Below are 18,585 nucleotides of genomic sequence, written 5' to 3'. Positions count from 1 at the left end.
GTTCAGCTCCGATGTAAATGGGTGGACTATGGCTGTCATTGATATCTGGGGCTTCCAGCGTTAAACCCATCTGAGACCTGCTGTAGCTACTGTGTTTAAGGACCATTTAAAATAGTACAAACAACTACTTAACCAGTGCCATTTAAAAATCAGCCACTCACGTGCTTTGGTTAGGTTTTAGTCTATTAAGGTTTTATTACTTATCAACTTAATATTGATCTTTATGGCTTTCAGAGATGCCTGCCCTACCTCCCAGCATGGCTAGGACAGAACTCAATAGATGTTATGGTTATGTGTTGCTTGGCCATAGCTACACTGTGGATAGCTTCCTATGGACAATTCACCATGAAATATGGGATATGTGGGGTAAATTAAAGTGGACTTTGCACTATAAATGCAAATTCCACTTATTACTGAACTTCTCATGCCAAAAAGCTTAAGTTAAAAAAAAAGGGGGAAAAGTTTGGAAAAAGTCAATATATTTACCTTAACCCCCACCATCCTTCAAGCAAGATCCCTGGGAGTGCTGAGTCCCCCAAATGTGCCAGCACAGTGAAAAAGCAGCTTCTCATGAGTTTTAGGGTACTCAGCTTTAATCAGGGCCTCGCTAGAAGAATAGTGATGTCATTTCCTGCAATTCAGAAATAAGAAATTAAGTTCACTTAATAAATTAACTTTTTTTTACTGCAGTGTTTTGGTATAGGTTGGGGGTGGCCTGAATAAATAGGTGATTCATACTAAACAAGTTGCTTTATAGTGTAAGGTTCCTTTTAATATAAAAAGACAAATAGCAGTGTTGTACAAAAACCCTTTACAGCCAGACACAAATCAAAGCTGCCCACTCTAGCTTCTCAAAATAAATACTGCCTGGTTGTCATGTGTTACAGGCATCACACCACTGCTCTTTGAATCCTCAAATCAAATAATCGCATCTGTTCTACAAAGCCATGTTCTTGTGTGACACTACTCTCATTCACAGGATGCTCAGAGTGGTATAATAACTAGAGGAGGCAGGCAGTTTTGTTATGTACAGTCACATAATGAAGAGTCTGTATAAATAGATTGACAGTGTCAAGAGCAGCCAATAGATCAAGTGGTATAGCTATAGAGAAATGACCTTTAGAATATTTGCTACATTGCAGAGGATTTTCTTTAGAGTGAGAAGAACTAATTTTAGCTTGTGATGGCTCAGAATGGTATAATTCATTTCATTTAAAAATAGCTTATAAGAGCAGCTTACTACAATTAGATTACTTTTTCATTTTTATTCAATATATATGTTTGTAATTTAGTACAAGAAAGTTCTTTATGGATGACTTGTATAACTGAGTTAGCAAAAAATTCCATGGCTTCACTTAGGCATCTCTTTTAAAGGTGCAAATAAATGTCTAAATAATGGAGTTATGTGATTTTATTTCCACTGCAAATTAGAAATATGGATATTTTTTCATTTCAAGTGTTAGCAAACATATATTAAAAAAAAAATGAGCAGCCTAACTAATAAAACTGTCATTCAGCTGTGTCGTTTATCATTATGTTATCATGTATATACTTACCTCACTCCCTTCTTTTGATCATAGTGCCCAGGTCATTAAGTCGTTACACTCCCTCCAACTTAATCCTGGAGGGAATTCCATTTTTTTCAAGATCCATTTTGAAATGGACTAGAGTGCCTTCTCTTGAGATTTCACCTGCTCTGATTTACCCAGGTATCCTACCAGAAGGACAGTGAAGTCACACCCACCCAGAAGGCAAGGGCTTGTAAGAATAATTACACCTATTACACCTACTATCTGTTTAAGTGAACTTTACATTTTATGCAGGATCCAGTTTGCTCCCGCTGCTGTTAATCAAAGTCAGTGAACCAATAAGGAGAGAGAGGGAGCGGGGCAGGCTGCTGCTCCATGTCCAAAAGGATACACAGAGCAGCGGCTCGGCTCAGGTGTTTAGGATCTGGGCTGTTCTGTGCAAAACCACTGCACAGAGCAGGTATGAATGACATGCTTGTTATTTTTAAACAAAAAAACACAAGACTTTAATAGCACTTTAACAACACCTGCTTTGGAATGATGGAGCAAATTAAAGGTTGAACGAGGCTCATTAAGAAGAGGTGTATGTACAGCACCTTGAAAAAGTATTCATACCCCTTGAAATTTTCCACATTTTGTCATGTTACAACCAAAAATGTATTTTACTGGGATTTTAGGTGATAGACCAACACAAAGTGGCACATCATTGTGAAGTGGAAGGAAAATGATAAATGGTTTTCAAAATTTTTTACAAATAAATATCTGAAACGTGTGGCGTGCATTTGTATTCAGCCCCCTTTACTCTGATACCCCTAACTAAATTCTAGTGGAACCAATTGCCTTCAGAAGTTACCTGATTAGTAAATAGAGTTCACCTGTGTGTAATAAATACAGCTATTCTGTGAAGCCCTCAGAGGGTTGTTAGAGAACCTTAGTGAACAAACTGCATCATGAAGGTTGAGGAACACCCCAGACAGGTCAGGGATAAAGTTGTGGAGAAGGGTTAGGTTATAAGAAAAATATCCCATGCTTTGAGCATCTCACGGAGCACTGTTCAATCCATCATCTGAAAATGGAAAGAATATGGCACAACTGCAAACCTACCAGGACATGGCTGTCCACGTAAACTGACAGCCCGGGCAGGGAGAGCATTAATAAGATTAGCAGCCAAGAAGCCCATGGTAACTCTAGAGGAGCTACAGAGATCCACAGCTCTAGTGGGAGAGTCTGTCCACAGGACAACTATTAGTCGTGCACTTCACAAATCTGGCCTTTATGGAAAAGTGGCAAGAAGAAAGCCATTGTTGAAAGAAAGCCATAAGAAGTTCCATTTGCAGTTTGGGAGAAGCCGTGTGGGGGACACAGCAAACATGAGGAAGAAGGTGCTCTGGTTAGATGAGACCAAAATTGTACTTTTTGTCTGTAAAAGACTTGAGACTGGGGCGAAGGTTCACCTTGCAGCAGGACAATGACCCTAAACATACACCCAGAGCTACAATAGAATTGTTTAGATCAAAGCATATTTATGTGTTAGATTGGCCCAAAGACTTTTTGCCAAAGATTGGACAAAAATGTGACTCTCTAGATGTGCAAAGCTGGTAGAGACACCCCCAAAAAGACTTGCAGCTGTAATTGCAGTGAAAGGTGGTTCTACAAAGTATTGACTCAGGGGGGGCTGAATACAAATGCATGCCACATTTTCTACATATTTATTTGTAAAAAATATTTGAAAAGCATTTATCATTTTGATTCCACTTCACAATTACGTGCCACTTTGTGTTGGTCTATCACATAAAATCCCAATAAAATACATTTACGTTTTTGGTTGTAACATGACAAAATGTGGAAAATTTCAACAAGTATGAATACTTCCCTATTTTACAATACACTTAACAACACAAATACAGTGGGGACGGAAAGTATTCAGACCCCCTTACATTTTTCACTCTTTGTTATATTGCAGCCATTTGCTAAAATCATTTAAGTTCATTTTTTCCTCATTAATGTACACACAGCACCTCGTATTGACAGAAAAACACAGAATTGTTGACATTTTTGCAAATTTATTAAACAAGAAAAACTGAAATATCACATGGTCCTAAGTATTCAGACCCTTTGCTCAGTATTTAGTAGAAGCACCCTTTTGATCTAATACAGCCATGAGTCTTTTTGGGAAAGATGCAACAAGTTTTTAACACCTGGATTTGGGGATCCTCTGCCATTCCTCCTTGCAGATCCTCTCCAGTTCTGTCAGGTTGGAAGGTAAACGTTGGTGGACAGCCATTTTTAGGTCTCTCCAGAGATGCTCAATTGGGTTTAAGTCAGGGCTCTGGCTGGGCCATTCAAGAACAGTCACAGAGTTGTTGTGAAGCTACTCCTTTGTTATTTTAGCTGTGTGCTTAAGGTCATTGTCTTGTTGGAAGGTAAACCTTCGGCCCAGTCTGAGGTTCTGAGCACTCTGGAGAAGGTTTTCATCCAGGATAAACCTGTACTTGGCCGCATTCATCTTTCCCTCAATTGCAATCAGTCATCCTGTCCCTGCAGCTGAAAAACACCCCCACGGCATGATGCTGCCACCACCATGCTTCACTGTTGGGACTGTATTGGACAGGTGATGAGCAGTGCCTGGTTTTCTCCACACCTACCGCTTAGAATTAAGGCCAAAAAGTTCTATCTTGGTCTCATCAGACCAGAGAATCTTATTTCTCACCATCTTGGAGTCCTTCAGGTGTTTTTTAGCAAACTCCATGCGGGCTTTCATGTGTCTTGCACTGAAGAGAAGCTTCTGTCGGGCCACTCTGCCATAAAGCCCCAACTGGTGGAGGGCTGCAGTGATGGTTGACTGTCTCCCATCTCCCGACTGCATCTCTGGAGCTCAGCCACAGTGATCTTTGGGTTCTTCTTTACCTCTCTCACCAATGCTCTTCTCCCCTGGTAGCTCAGTTTGGCCGGACGGCCAGCTCTAGGAAGGGCTCTGGTCGTCCCAAACGTCTTCCATTTAAGGATTATGGAGGCCACTGTGCTCTTAGGAACCTTAAGTGCAGCAGAAAATTTTTTGTAACCTTGGCCAGATCTGTGCCTTGCCACAATTCTGTCTCTGAGCTCTTCAGGCAGTTCCTTTGACTTCATGATTCTCATTTGCTCTGACATGCAGTGTGAGCTGTAAGGTCTTATATAGACAGGTGTGTGGTTTTCCTAATCAAGTCCAATCAGTATAATCAAACACAGCTGGACTCAAATGAAGGTGTAGAACCATCTCAAGGATGATCAGAAGAAATGGACAGCACCTGAGTTAAATATATGAGTGTCACAGTAAAGGGTCTGAATACTTAGGACCATGTGGTATTTCAGTTTTTCTTTTTTAATAAATCTGCAAAAATGTCAACAATGCTGTGTTTTTCTGTCAATATGGGGTTCTGTGTGTGCATTAATGAGGAAAAAAAATGAACTGAAATGGTTTTAGCAAATGGCTGCAATATAACAAAGAGTGAAAAATTTAAGGGGGTCTGAATACTTTCCGTCCCCACTGTATATGTATCAAGTCTGCACCCATAAAAGCATGAGAAATCGACTTGGTGAAGATTTATCCCCCTGAAAAATGGCAAAAAGCACTATGCTCTACCTACATAGCCACAAAAAACATCAATCTATGGAAAAGTACCCCAAATTTCCTGCTGCACTGGTATCTGACCCCATACAGAATCTCAAAATTTGCCCCACAAACCTTGCCCCTATGCTGGAGGGGATGTGGAGCCACAAGCCTGAGCTTGCCCTGCGGAATCCCACCTTTGGGTATCTGGCTTCTGGCTCATTAATCAAATCTTCGGGTTAGCAATTCAGATGTCAGCAGGAACAGCACTATTTTACCTAGACCTTGACTCTACACCACATAAACAAAAGATTCCGGTAATTCACATATTACTGGCAACCTGTCTGTCTCTGGTCCAGCACTGAAATGACCCCCAAACACCATCTATAAACAAAATAATTCAAATTACTCACACAGATGCCACTTATAAGCTTCTCTTTGCATCATCTTCTGGAAGATACCAAGCCACTAGTTTATCTTGGTAAAAACCATGGCTTGATTGGCACGCTCAAAACACGGTTAAATGAACGCTGGTTGGTATGGACAGTGTCAAAGAAAAGGCACCACCATCCCTGAATAACATATATAGTTAGGAAAGTAATTTAGTGGGATTTTGTGGGTGCCAGGACAATAGATTTAGACAAACATCAGAAAAAATCTGATGTTTGTCTAAATCTATTTGCCTGGCACCCACAAAACCTCACTAAATTACTTTCCTGACTATACACGGTTAAATGAACATTAACCACTTCCCGCCCAAGGACGTCATATGACGTCCTGGACTTTCAGTGGGAATATCTGAATGATGCCTGCAGCTACAGGCATCATTCAGAAATCCTTGTTTTTAGCCGGCGATTCTGTGCACCATAAGAACGATCATGGCGGCGGTTCCGCCGCTTGATCGTTCTTACAGGCAACGGGAGGGGACATACCCCCTCCTGTCGCCATCCGGAGAAAGAATCGTCTGCCGCTGGATGATGACCATAGAGATTTCCAGTCATCTCTATGACCGTCGGAGGCCCGGGCGCGACGTTATGACGTCACGTCTGGGCCACTGATGTAAACAAAGCCACTATCGCAGCTGGTAAGCATGAGATTGTGGATTTTTTTTTCACGATCTCATGCTTTCCAGCCTAGAGGAGAGAAGTGGGATCTTATTGACCCCACATCTCTCTATAAAGAGGACCTGTCACAAGTGATTCCTATTACAAGGGATGTTTACATTCCTTGTAATAGGAATAAAAGTGATCAAAAGCAACTAGATCAAATTCTAGCACTAGACCTCCTCTGTAACTCTAAACATGTAACCTGTAAAAAAATTTAAAGCATCGCCTATGGAGATTTTTAAGTACTGAAGTTTGGCGTCATACCATTAGTGTGCGCAATTTTAAAGCATGACATGTTGGGTATCTATTTACTTGGCGTAACATCATCTTTCACATTGTACAAAAAAAAATGGGCTAACTTTACTGTTTTGTTATTTTTTAAATCAAATACAATTTTTTTAAGCAAATACCTTGTGAGATAAAAAGTTGCAATGACCGCCGTTTTATTCCCTAGGGTGTCTGCTAAAAATATATACATATATAATGTTTGGGGGTTCTGTGTAATTTTCTAGCAAAAAAATTATGATTTTTTTACATGTAGGAGAAGAGTGCCAGAATAGGCCCGGTATGGAAATGGTTAAAGAACTTCAAGACTGTATTGGCTTAATGCTCAGTTCTGTTCTAATTTTCAATACTACATTCAATAAGTGCCTTATTCATAGAAACGTATGCTGCAAATAGTACTATTACAACGAATTTGATGTCAATATATAACTTATATTTTTTTTCTTCTGTCAACCTTTCACGCCTGTTGGAGTAATGTTTGTAACCTTTTTCATACATCTTCAATAAAAAAATATTGAAAGAAAAAGATCTTACAATAGCATTTTAACTGGAAAAAAAAGTCTCATACAGCACCTCATCCTCTAGAATAACATGTATATTTGAATTCTTGGAAACCCATTCAGTGTCACATGATTGCTTCAAAAATGCAAATAGAAATAGTAAACTCATTAATTAATAGGCTTAACCTTTTTACTATATTGCACACAACATACACAATGTCAACTATATGTGCAAAATACTAAGATTTGCATTTAACTGGGGTCCATTTTTCAACATTGGTGCTCATCGTTTATATTATTTGACTTGATTGTTTTCAGAACATCCTTTTGGACACTCATACTAAAAATAAACTTACAACTGTAGGTCAGAGGATATTACAGTTTCAGAAATATGAGTCTAATCAAATCATTTAGACTGACGCGCTTAATTAAACATACCTTTTCCCACTCTCTTTCCACGTTAAGCAACGTAGCAACCAATTTTGGATTTGCCTGATAACCCTCTTCTGTAAAGGATAAATCCTTGCCATCCCAAGTCACATTTAACATAAATCTGCAAAAAGAAAGAAAAAGATAATGTAATAATAAGGCCATTAAGTGTTTAGTAAGAAGATTAATTTAGTCATAAATGCAGATAAAATGAATGCTTCTGGAACCATTCCAATATTAGAAAAGGCATAACAAGAAACCACTTGCTTTACATAAGATGCAGCTGCTTGAAATTAAATTGTTTTATCCACCAAACAGACTTTTCCATCTGAAAACCCTCACACAGATATTACATTTGAAAACTATTTGCTGTTTTCATGATCACTATCTCTCCTAACTCTTTTGCTTCCAAGCCTTGCATTCCATTTTTCACTTTAGGTGGCCAGCCTGATTTCCCTCCTTTTTTTATCGGTTATGCAGGAGCTTTTGAACTTTTAAAAAAAATGTCCAAAACCATACATTTTCTGAACGCACAGAATCAGTAGAATTAAAAAATGAAAAAAGGTTATACTTATTTTGTAATTCCACGATAGTTGCTCAAACATTTATCAAAATTATATTTTAATACAGATACACAGATACAGTAAAATCATTTTTAGGTCACACAAACAAAACGTACACATTTCTATTAAGGGATTAAACACTTGCCTACCACACATATAAGAAAATACATACTGTTTGGAGACTTTACAGTAATTTCTAGAAAACAATGCAGAGACCCTGGAGAATAAAATGGTAACAGTTAAAAGATGTTATGTTGGAGGTGGTGTGGCTACCGCGCTGCTGTATGGACGGAAGATCTGCTAGCTCCACTCCAGCAATGGGAATCAGGACAGTTCAAGGCGTCCTAGAACAAACATATCAGTACCCTGCTAAAGCTCCACACTACCCCCGGAGATGAACCGGAAAAGACAAAACTCGTCGCAGCCAAAGGTATTGAGAGATTTTTTCCTCCTTAAGGATCACAGCACTATCCAAGATGGCGCCACCGGCTGCTCTCCGGTCAAATCAGACGGATAACACTCTGCCACGCCGAGCTCCAGGATGGGATCACAACATCACTCCCCTGACGCCTCCACTCCGCTCTCCTGTAGTCCAGCTAAGTCAAGACCCTGCATGTCTGCTGACCCCCTACTGTTAACCAGCCCCTCTCAGACACAACACTAAGAGACATGCTGGTCTCCCTGCGCAGCTCCCTACACGCAGATATGATGGAGTGTATCAGGAACTTTAAAGCTGAAGTGGGGGAGTTAGGAGGCACAGTAGATCACGTTGAAAAAAAGATGAGAGAATATGCAACATCATACAACACGTTAGTAGATGCCCACAATGATCAGTCAGACGAGGTGACCTGGCTTAAAGCGAAGGTCGCCGACCTCAAAGACAGGTCACACAGAAACAACTTGAAGTTACGTGGTATCCCAGAAGGTATTTGTAACGAGCCCCTTGCTCGCTCAGTTCCACTCTCCCGACACTCCTCTGCTGCTATAGAATCAGACTGCAGATCACAACATCTGATTGTTTGGTCATCCGATGCTCCAGGACTAGAACTACAGCTCTGTGCCGTTCTAGTCCAGTTGTGATAGCTCAGAACAAACACCAGGCAGGCTGTATGTAAGTTCAACCAGGAATCTCACTTTATTGCAAAATACAGGCTTTTATACCCTAAAAGTGAAGGTGCAGACCTGCTCATATTACTCTAACAATACAGCTGTAACCTAATTAACCTAATTAACATGAGCTAATTAACTAATCCCTTTAGACAGCCTAGATGACTCAGACATGACTTTTAGGCCAGACTGGCCATCTTGTAGTTCAGAAAATCCAATCAACATTATCACAATCAACATAGACTCTTCTTCACACAATAGCAGAGTTAATTAACACAAACAACAATGGGAATCTAATGACTCTTAGATCCCATACTATAGACTTATTTACAATACACATTTTATCAGACAACAGACAGACAGGTGCTGGAATTTACATCAGCATCTCCTAACAGTATCTGTCCCAGCATTATGAATCAGCCACTATTCCAATATGGCAAATCCAGGGTCCCCAGAGTCTGTGTGTCCTGGGGAACTAGGACCCGAATCCACAGTAATACCACCTCAAGGGTCCCCAGGCATACAGCTCACAAAGAGCACCGTTCCCCCAAATGCAAGGGCCCCCGAACGATCGGCAAGAGGCTAGCATACATTCCCCTCCAAAAGTCTCTCTCCCGGCTAGGTCTGTCACAGTAGTCAGTAGTTCCAGTCCTCTAATGCCTGTACCCACACAGTACCCCAAACAAATTGTTCCAAACAAAGCATTACTCACCCAGCCAACCTCTGCCTCTCTCAGAGAACATATCTGCCACTGGGGAGAGGCCTGGACTGGCCCTTCTCCCTGGAGTCCTTTCTGCCGCTGGAGAGAAGACAGGGTGTCTGGGCTCACTCCACCATGCTGTTGGGGATCTGAGCCGACTGCCCAGCATCCCTGGGGTATACAGGTGGAGACTGAAGTCCCATCCACCTTCACAGGACATCCATCCTCTGTTAGTTGAGGGCAGAGTCCAGCAGTACTTGGCCCTGTTGCCAGCCCTTCTGCTGGAAACCCCACACCATCTGCTCCGGCTAACTGTTGGGGAGGGACGACAAACACCTCCTCTCCCTTCTCCCCCTGTATCCTGATCTTCTGCTGGGAAGTGACCACCTCCTTCTCACCCTGAGCCTCCGGAACCGCCGCAGGTGTAGGGCAGAGATCTTGGACCCTCTGTCCAGTTGCCAGCGCTTCAGCTGGGGAAGTTCCTTGTAACTTCACAGATACTTCTGTTGGTGCTGGGCAGAGCATAGTGAAGTTTGGCCCTAATAACAGCTCCTCTTCTGCTGGAGGCTCACCAGGTTGTTCTTCCTCAGCAGAAAAGTCTATCAAATCCCCTGTCTCTGCAACTGGTGTCTGGGGATAAAGGTTCACCATCTCCTGTCCCTGGAACCCAGAAGATGCTATCAGTGCTGGGCAGAGCACAGTGAAGTTTGGCCCTAACAGCAGCTCTTCTTCTGCTGGAGGCTCACCAGGTTGTTCTTCCTCAGCAGAAAAGTCTATCAAATCCCCTGTCTCTGCAACTGGTGTCTGGGGATAAAGGTTCACCATCTCCTCTCCGTGGATCCCAGAAGATGCTATCAGTGCTGGGCAGAGGTTAGCAGAGCTCTGCCCTGTTGTCAGCACTTCAGGTTTGGGGACGGCAATGTTCAGATTTTCCACTGCCGATTCTCTGGCATTCTGCTGGACAGGCACATTCCTCCATCCAAGATTATCCAATGCAGAAACAGGTTCATCAAGGTCAGTCAGCACTTGCTGCATCCGCCATAAGACCTCCGCCTCCATAGCTGCGGGTGCAGGTTGGCAAAGCACACCGTTACTCTGCCACATTGTCAACTCTTCAGCCAGGATGTCAGAGTTGTCAACTGGTATTTCATGATAGTCCCAGGCAAAGGGAGCACCACCCTGCTGCTGAGCAGAGTCTAACAGCTGTTTGTAGGCGATCTCCAACTCCTATTCCTGAACGGCCAGAAACTGCAAATCTTCCAGTGCCCAGTGCACTTCTGAGACATTCAGTCTCCGCTCTCTGTGCTCCATTATTTCTTCCAAACGCCACTCCCGATCACTTCCAAAGTCAGGGTCCCTGGACAGCCTCCAGTATAACAATCCCAGGCCATCGTAGTCAAAGCCTTCCGTGGGGCTGTCATCCGCTGTCCACGGGCACACTTGGGCTACATACCACTGGAGGGCTCTGTAGCTCTCGTCCAACCGCATTTCTGCCCGGATCAACCTGCTTAACTCGGCTGTCCACTCCTGTTTCGGCTGTTTCCCCAAAAACAGCATTCGCACTTCATACTGCGACCAGTACCTCACATGGATGGAGGGGAGAACTTTTCCCTGGTGTCGCTGCTCACGGGCTAGTGCTTCCTTCCAGCGTTCACAGCGGATAGAATCAAGCCATCCTAGCAGGACCTGCTCTGATACTGGTCGTCTGTGCTGTATCTCCTTCTCTCGCAACCTCCTTCTGAATTCCTCATCCATGGTGGCTGGTATCTCTCCTCTCCTGCTATCCTGCTACCTTGGATTCAGGTGATCGTTTGGATGTGTTCACGGCAAGGAAGCACGATCCCACCATTCCCTCCACGGCTCTCAAGTAACTCTTTCAGCATGGCTCTCCTGCAGGCTGGTTTGGAGTGTCCCAGTAACTGGAGAGCAAATCCCACTGCTGCCACCAATGTAACGAGCCCCTTGCTCGCTCAGTTCCACTCTCCCGACACTCCTCTGCTGCTATAGAATCAGACTGCAGATCACAACATCTGATTGTTTGGTCATCCGATGCTCCGGGACTAGAACTACAGCTCTGTGCCATTCTAGTCGAGTTGTGATAGCTCAGAACAAACACCAGGCAGGCTGTATGTAAGTTCAACCAGGAATCTCACTTTATTGCAAAATACAGGCTTTTATACCCTAAAAGTGGAGGTGCAGACCTCCTGCTCATATTACTCTAACAATACAGCTGTAACCTAATTAACCTAATTAACATGAGCTAATTAACTAATCCCTTTAGACAGCCTAGATGACTCAGACATGACTTTTAGGCCAGACTGGCCGTCTTGTAGTCCAGAAAATCCAATCAACATTATCACAATCAACATAGACTCTTCTTCATACAATAGCAGAGTTAATTAACACAAACAACAATGGGAATCTAATGACTCTTAGATCCCATACTATAGACTTATTTACAATACACATTTTATCAGACAACAGACAGACAGGTGCTGGAATTTACATCAGCATCTCCTAACAGTATCTGTCCCAGCATTATGAATCAGCCACTATTCCAATATGGCAAATCCAGGGTCCCCAGAGTCTGTGTGTCCTGGGGGACCAGGACCCGAATCCACAGTAATACCACCTCAAGGGTCCCCAGGCATACAGCTCACAAAGAGCACCGTTCCCCCAAATGCAAGGGCCCCCGATCGATCGGCAAGAGGCTAGCATACAGTCCCCTCCAAAAGTCTCTCTCCCGGCTAGGTCTGTCACAGTATTCAACCTACACAGCTGCACCAATATGCAGCTAAGAATTTATGTCGGCCTATCTACCATCGGTCCCATCTTCGGAACTAGTCATTGATAGGATCCATCGTCTACCCAAACCAGCACATCTCCAGGATAACATACCCAGAGACGTTCTGATGCGGGTGCATTTTTTCCACATGAAGGAACAATTTATGTTAGCCTTTAGGAAAAATGCACAACCCCCTGAGCAATACTTTACTATCCAAGTATTCACAGATCTCTCACAGTACACTATGCAAAGCACTGCGTAACCATAATATTGTATACAGATGGGGATACCCAACAAAGCTCATCATTACCCATGAAGGCAAATACTCAGTGATCACTAACCTAGAAGAAGGCCTAGCACTGCTGCGAGCATGGGATATACTTCCAGAACAAATTCCTGAAAGATCCACCTCCACCTTGAGGTTGGACAACCAGAACGAGTGGCAGGTTGTGTCACATAAAAAGAAGCCAAACAAACGTAACACTCAATCACCTCGAATGAAATAAGCTACCCAATGCCACATGATTCCTGATACAATATGGAGCTCACAGCCCACGAAGTTCCCCTCCCTGAGTAATGTGCAGTATTTCTGCCATCGGATTCCGGATGGAATCTCCCTTTTTATACACCAGTTTCCTGCTTGTTTGTTGACTTTCTTGTTTTTACTTTTTCCACTTCCTATTTCTTACCTTACTTCGTTTGAGATGGAACACAAGACCATGCATGAGAAGACAACTTATTCCTCATCAACGCTCACAAAAGACCAATTAAGAATCCTGGAGATCTACTCTGGACTTCCTAAGGTACTGTTATTATCCTATCCCACACACCAGAAATGGCAGTTAAAGTGACTTGCTTTAATGTTCATGGCCTGAATTACCCTGCTAAAAGAACCTCAGTTTGGAGGGAAGCTCTTAAACTACTCTCTGATATTTTATATTTACAAGAGACACATTGGGCAACTTCATCAGTACCCAACTTCTCACACAAAAAATTCCCTCACATATTTCATGCCTCAGCCTCCAAAAAACAAAAGGGTGTTTCAATTGCCATCAGAGACTCTGTGGCCTTCTCCTTGCAGGAAACCCATGCAGACCCTGAGGGATGCTACCTGATTCTGGTCGGAGAATTGAACAACCACCTTTACACAATAGTTAATCTATACGCACCCAACGCCCACCAGCTCCGCTTTCTGAAAAAGTTATTCAACAAGGTCAACTCAATTAAGAAAGGTGCAGTTATAATTTGTGGGGATTATAACATTACGATGGACTACAAGATGGACACTACATCCAAGTCTAAACGCCCTCTACCTTCACTTCAACATATGCTCCATGCTGAAGAGATGTACGATGCCTGGAGGTGTCAACACTCTAACGAGCAAAATTACACCTTCCACTCCTCCAGGCATAACTCGTACTCATGCATAGACTTAATATTGGTGGACAGAGCCCTGCTGCAAAAGATCTCCTCCTCTACGATACATGATATCACGTGGTCAGATCACGCTCCTGTGTCTGTTATGGTAGAGGAGGGATACACATCAGCTCCAGCCTACATTTGGTGAGCCAATCCTCGTCTATTCCAACAACCCTCACAAGTTTCCCTTGTAAACAAACACTTGACTGAATATTTTGCTCTTAATGCTCATTCTGTAACTAACCTATTTATTATGTGGTGTGCTCATAAGGCATATATTAGAGGCATTTTACTTCAGATAAGTTTGCGAGCAAAGAGGCAGAGGACACAAAGACTAGACACCCTCCTAACAGATATCAGACTCCTAGAGTCCAAAAACAAAAATTTACTGGATCCTCAAAGCAAATAAATTAACTGAACTGCGTTCGGATCTGAGGCTCTTGCTGCTAGAACAATACAACAAACACATCCAATTTCTCAAATTAAATCATTATTCTTCTGGCAACCGAGCCGGAAAGTTTCTGGCCCAGAGATTAAAAGATCGCAAAACACAAATGAAAATTCCCTTTCTAATCCGCAATTCAGATAATAGCAAAATATTCAACCCGAAAGAGATAGCAAACACTTTCGCTGAATGTTATTCCTCCCTTTACAATTTAAAAGAAGATTCCAACACCACACAACCCTCAGATGATGCCATTCAAACGTTCTTAGCAGAACTCTCACTCCCCTCTCTCACAACCACAACTAGAATTTCTTAACTCACCTATCACAGAAACTGAGATCCGAAAGGCAATAAAAACTCTACCTAGTGGTAAATTCCCGGGCCCCGATGGGTTACCAAATGGCTACTACAAAACCTTCCATGAGGTCATCTCGCCTTCGTTGAAGGAAATATATTCCGAAGCAATGCCCTCTGCCTCATTCCCCGCTGAAATGCTCAAAGCATACGTTGTTACCATTCCAAAACCGGGTAAAGGCCCCAATACACCAGCCAACTTCAGGCCTATTTCCTTATTAAATACAGATGCAAAGTTGTATGCCAAAATCCTGGCCCACAGACTTCTGTCAATCTTGCTGACCCTGATTGGACCTGACCAAGCGGGTTTCACCAGAGGCAGACAGGCGTCTGATGCAACAAGAAGGGTCATTGATGTCATCATTATGCTGGGTCCTGTCAGGTGCCTCCTCTGCTACTCTCTTTGGATGCGGAGAAGGCATTCGACAGGGTCCATTGGGGATACATGACTCAAACACTTAAAAAATGTGGATTCTCAGGCCCTAGCCTCTCTGCTATCTTAGCCCTGTACTCCTCACCATGTGCACAAGTATACACTTCTAATACTCTTTCTCCCCTTTTCTATTACCAATGGTACCAGGCAGGGGTGACCCCTATTCCCCTCAATATTTAACCTCCTTATAGAACCCTTGGCCAAAAGAATCAGAGCACACCCGAGTACACCAGGATTCTCCCTTCTAGGTGAATCCCACAATATCAATCTTTTTGGGGACGATATCATTCTCCTCCTAACCTCACCACATACATCTTTACAACATGCCCACGATATTCTCAACAAATTCAGTCAGAAATTCTAAACCACGTCATTCCACTCTCCAACTACTCAGACTGGTTCACTAAAGGCATCTTCCTGATAACCAACCTATATGTCGACACCGCACTTAATTCATTTGATGCACTTGTTGAGGAGTACACATTATCTCGAGTCGACTATTATAAATACATCCAACTCGCCCATTTCTTGAAATCCTTGAAGTCCCAGCGCATACTCATACATGACACAGTGTGGCAATTCTATACAAAAACACCTATTGCTCCCAAGGGCATATCTCTTTTTTACAATCTCTTTCAAAACAAGGTTACCTTCACTAAACTCCCTCCTTTCAATAAATGGGAACTAGATTTGGAAGAATCCTTTACAAACGCCCAATGGCGAAGTGCATTTAGAACAACATACAGAGCATCCAGGTGTGTAAACCATTGGGAACTCTCCCTAAAAATAGCTCAGAGATGGTACCTCACACCATACAGGTTGTCTAAATTCTCTCCCTCCAACTCACCACTATGCTGGAGAGAATGTGATGAGGTGGGAAATATTCTACACGTGTTTTGGTCGTGTAACCATCTTACTAGCTTCTGGAAGAGCATATTTAAATGTATCTCACATATCACAGGTCACCAGGCCCTGGGTTGGCATTACTAAACCTGGGTATCGAAAATTTCCCTCCTTGTTTTCGCACAGTGGTTACACACATCTAGATCACACGCTAGATCACTAATAACCAAAAATTGGAACTAAACACAGTGCCCAAGGTATCAGAAGTTCTTGAAATCACACAAACTTACTACGTTTACGAATCACTACTGGCTAATAAGGCTGAAAAGAGTCCCTTCTTTGATAAACAATGGAAAATAAGGTCAGACTGGTTTATAATGGAATAAGGATTGTGCTGTGTCGAGTGTACTTTACTTCTTTCTGAATACATTTATATATGAGCAATACCAGTTTTCTTCATGCACTACCTAACTGAAAAATGTTAATGTTAAACTTGTTGCTGTCCATCTACTACCCTACCCCCCCCCCCCCTTTTTTCTAATCTAATGTTACTGTTCTGTGAGAATGCTTTATATTATCTAGGAAAGTAATAAACACCATTCCACCACTTATAGATGTATACCAGGTATAAATGAGCTAATTAACCTAAGCAATGTATACTTTGGTTTCCTAAAGCCTTAACGTGTATTCTTATGCTTCTTGCACTATCTGTATAATTTTGTACTATGTTTTGTACTCTGAAAAATTCTTTAATAAAAAACAATTGAAAAAAAAAATGTTATGTTGCACAATATTTGCACAATTATTTATCAGTTAACACTTACTGTATATTCAGAAAACCATACATTAAAATTACCGTATTTATCGGCGTATAACACGCGCTGGTGTATAACATGCACCCCAAGCTTAGGAGGGCATTTTAAGGAAAAAAACTTTTAGGAGGGAAGTTTAAGGAAAAAAAACTTACATTTAAATGCCCATCAATGCATCCTCATCAGTGTTCATCTGTAGCCTTGTCCATCATTGCAGAATGATCAGTGTCCATTTGCAGCTTGCCCAGTGCCGTTTGCAGCCTTGCTAAGTGCCATTTTCAGCCTTGCCCATTGTCATAAGCAGCCTTGCCCTTAGTCATATGCAGCCTTGCCCAGTGCAGCCTTGCCCAGTGCAGCCTTGCCCAATGCAGCCTTGCCCAGTGCAGTCTTGCCCAGTGCAGTCTTGCCCAGTGCAGCCTTGCCCAGTGCAGCCTTGCTCAGTGCAGTCTTGCCCAGTGCAGCCTTGCCCAGTGCAGCCTTGCCCAATGCCGTGTGCCGTTTGCACCATTTAAATCTGCCGCTCGTCACGCCGCCCCGCCTCCCTGCTAAGAATGAGAAGCGAGCGCTTCCGAAAAAGACCGAGCCGAGTATACTGTGTACTCGGCTCCGCTCGCAGTCCTGCCCAGTCCTGCCATTGGATGGAGTGTTATGTCCATCAAAGGAGCTGGGCGGGACTGCGAGCGGAGCGGAGCCGAGTACACAGTATACTCGGCTCTGTCTTTTTCGGAAGCGCTCGCTTCTCATCCTCAGCAGGGAGGCGGGGCGGCGTGATGGCGTGACTGCGAGTGGAGCCGAGCATTCGGCTCAGTCTTTTTCTATGGCGCTCGTTTTTTTCCGTCGGCGCTCAGTTTTTTTCGCAGCGCTTCCTGTTTTTTGGCACACAGAGAGTGGGGATCGGCGTATAACACGCACCCACGATTTTCCCCTGATTTTAAGGGCAAAAAAGTGCGTGTTATACGCCGATAAATACGGTACTTTTAGTGCAAACAAACACACTATTATATCCAATTTTTTGTAAAATATAAAAGATTGGGTTGCGTAGGGTAAATAGATACCAAACATGTCAAGTTATAAAATTGTGCAGACCTGTGGAATTGCAGAAATTTATGGTAACCAAAATTCTCCATAGGCAATGATTAAAATGCCTTTACATTTTATCAGTTTACTGTTAACTATGAACTATGGGCCTAGAATTATTGCTCTCACTCTGACGTTTGTGATGATACCTCCCATGTGTGGCAAATTGATGTTTCTGACATTCGTACAGAATTTTTTTTTGTATAAGTAGGCCCCACAGTGTTGAATAAATGTAAGAAGGGAGGACCCCCATCATGCCAACATCCACTAGATATAGAGAAAGGTTGAAAGAGTAATTGAAACTCTCTAAAAAAAAAGGCGAACTTTGTGGGCATAACATGAGGTAGTAAATATAAAAAAAGTTTCTTTATTACAAAAATATAAAAAATTAACATAAATATGACAAACAACAACACCCTTTGCTAGACAAGATCAACAGATACCCAATTGAACAGACATGGAGGCATGGATCCTTTCAATGAGTTGGTGAAAAGTCCATAATTATGCAGAAAACGGTATATGTATGTATCAAAGGGTTAGGTCCATGAACTCCTCCATGCTTGCTTGTCAATGCGTTTTGCATTTAATAACTTCCACAGGACATAATGA

The 18,585-nt window shown here is 42.5% G+C and overlaps 1 protein-coding gene across 1 annotated transcript in view; it reads right to left on the bottom strand.

Annotated features, from left to right (window-relative positions):
* The window catches only part of GRIN2A (glutamate ionotropic receptor NMDA type subunit 2A), a 1,538,644-nt gene that overhangs the window by 1,253,797 nt on the left and 266,262 nt on the right, over positions 1-18,585 (bottom strand). The window contains exon 2 of the mRNA XM_073591222.1: positions 7,448-7,562. Within this exon, the coding sequence (XP_073447323.1) occupies positions 7,448-7,562 (115 nt within the window). The remainder of the gene's footprint in view (positions 1-7,447; positions 7,563-18,585) is intronic.

Source organism: Aquarana catesbeiana, linkage group LG06, assembly GCF_042186555.1.
Source record: "Aquarana catesbeiana isolate 2022-GZ linkage group LG06, ASM4218655v1, whole genome shotgun sequence".
In the NCBI taxonomy this organism is placed as follows: Eukaryota; Metazoa; Chordata; class Amphibia; order Anura; family Ranidae; genus Aquarana; species Aquarana catesbeiana.
This window is presented reverse-complemented; position numbering and strand designations above follow the sequence as displayed.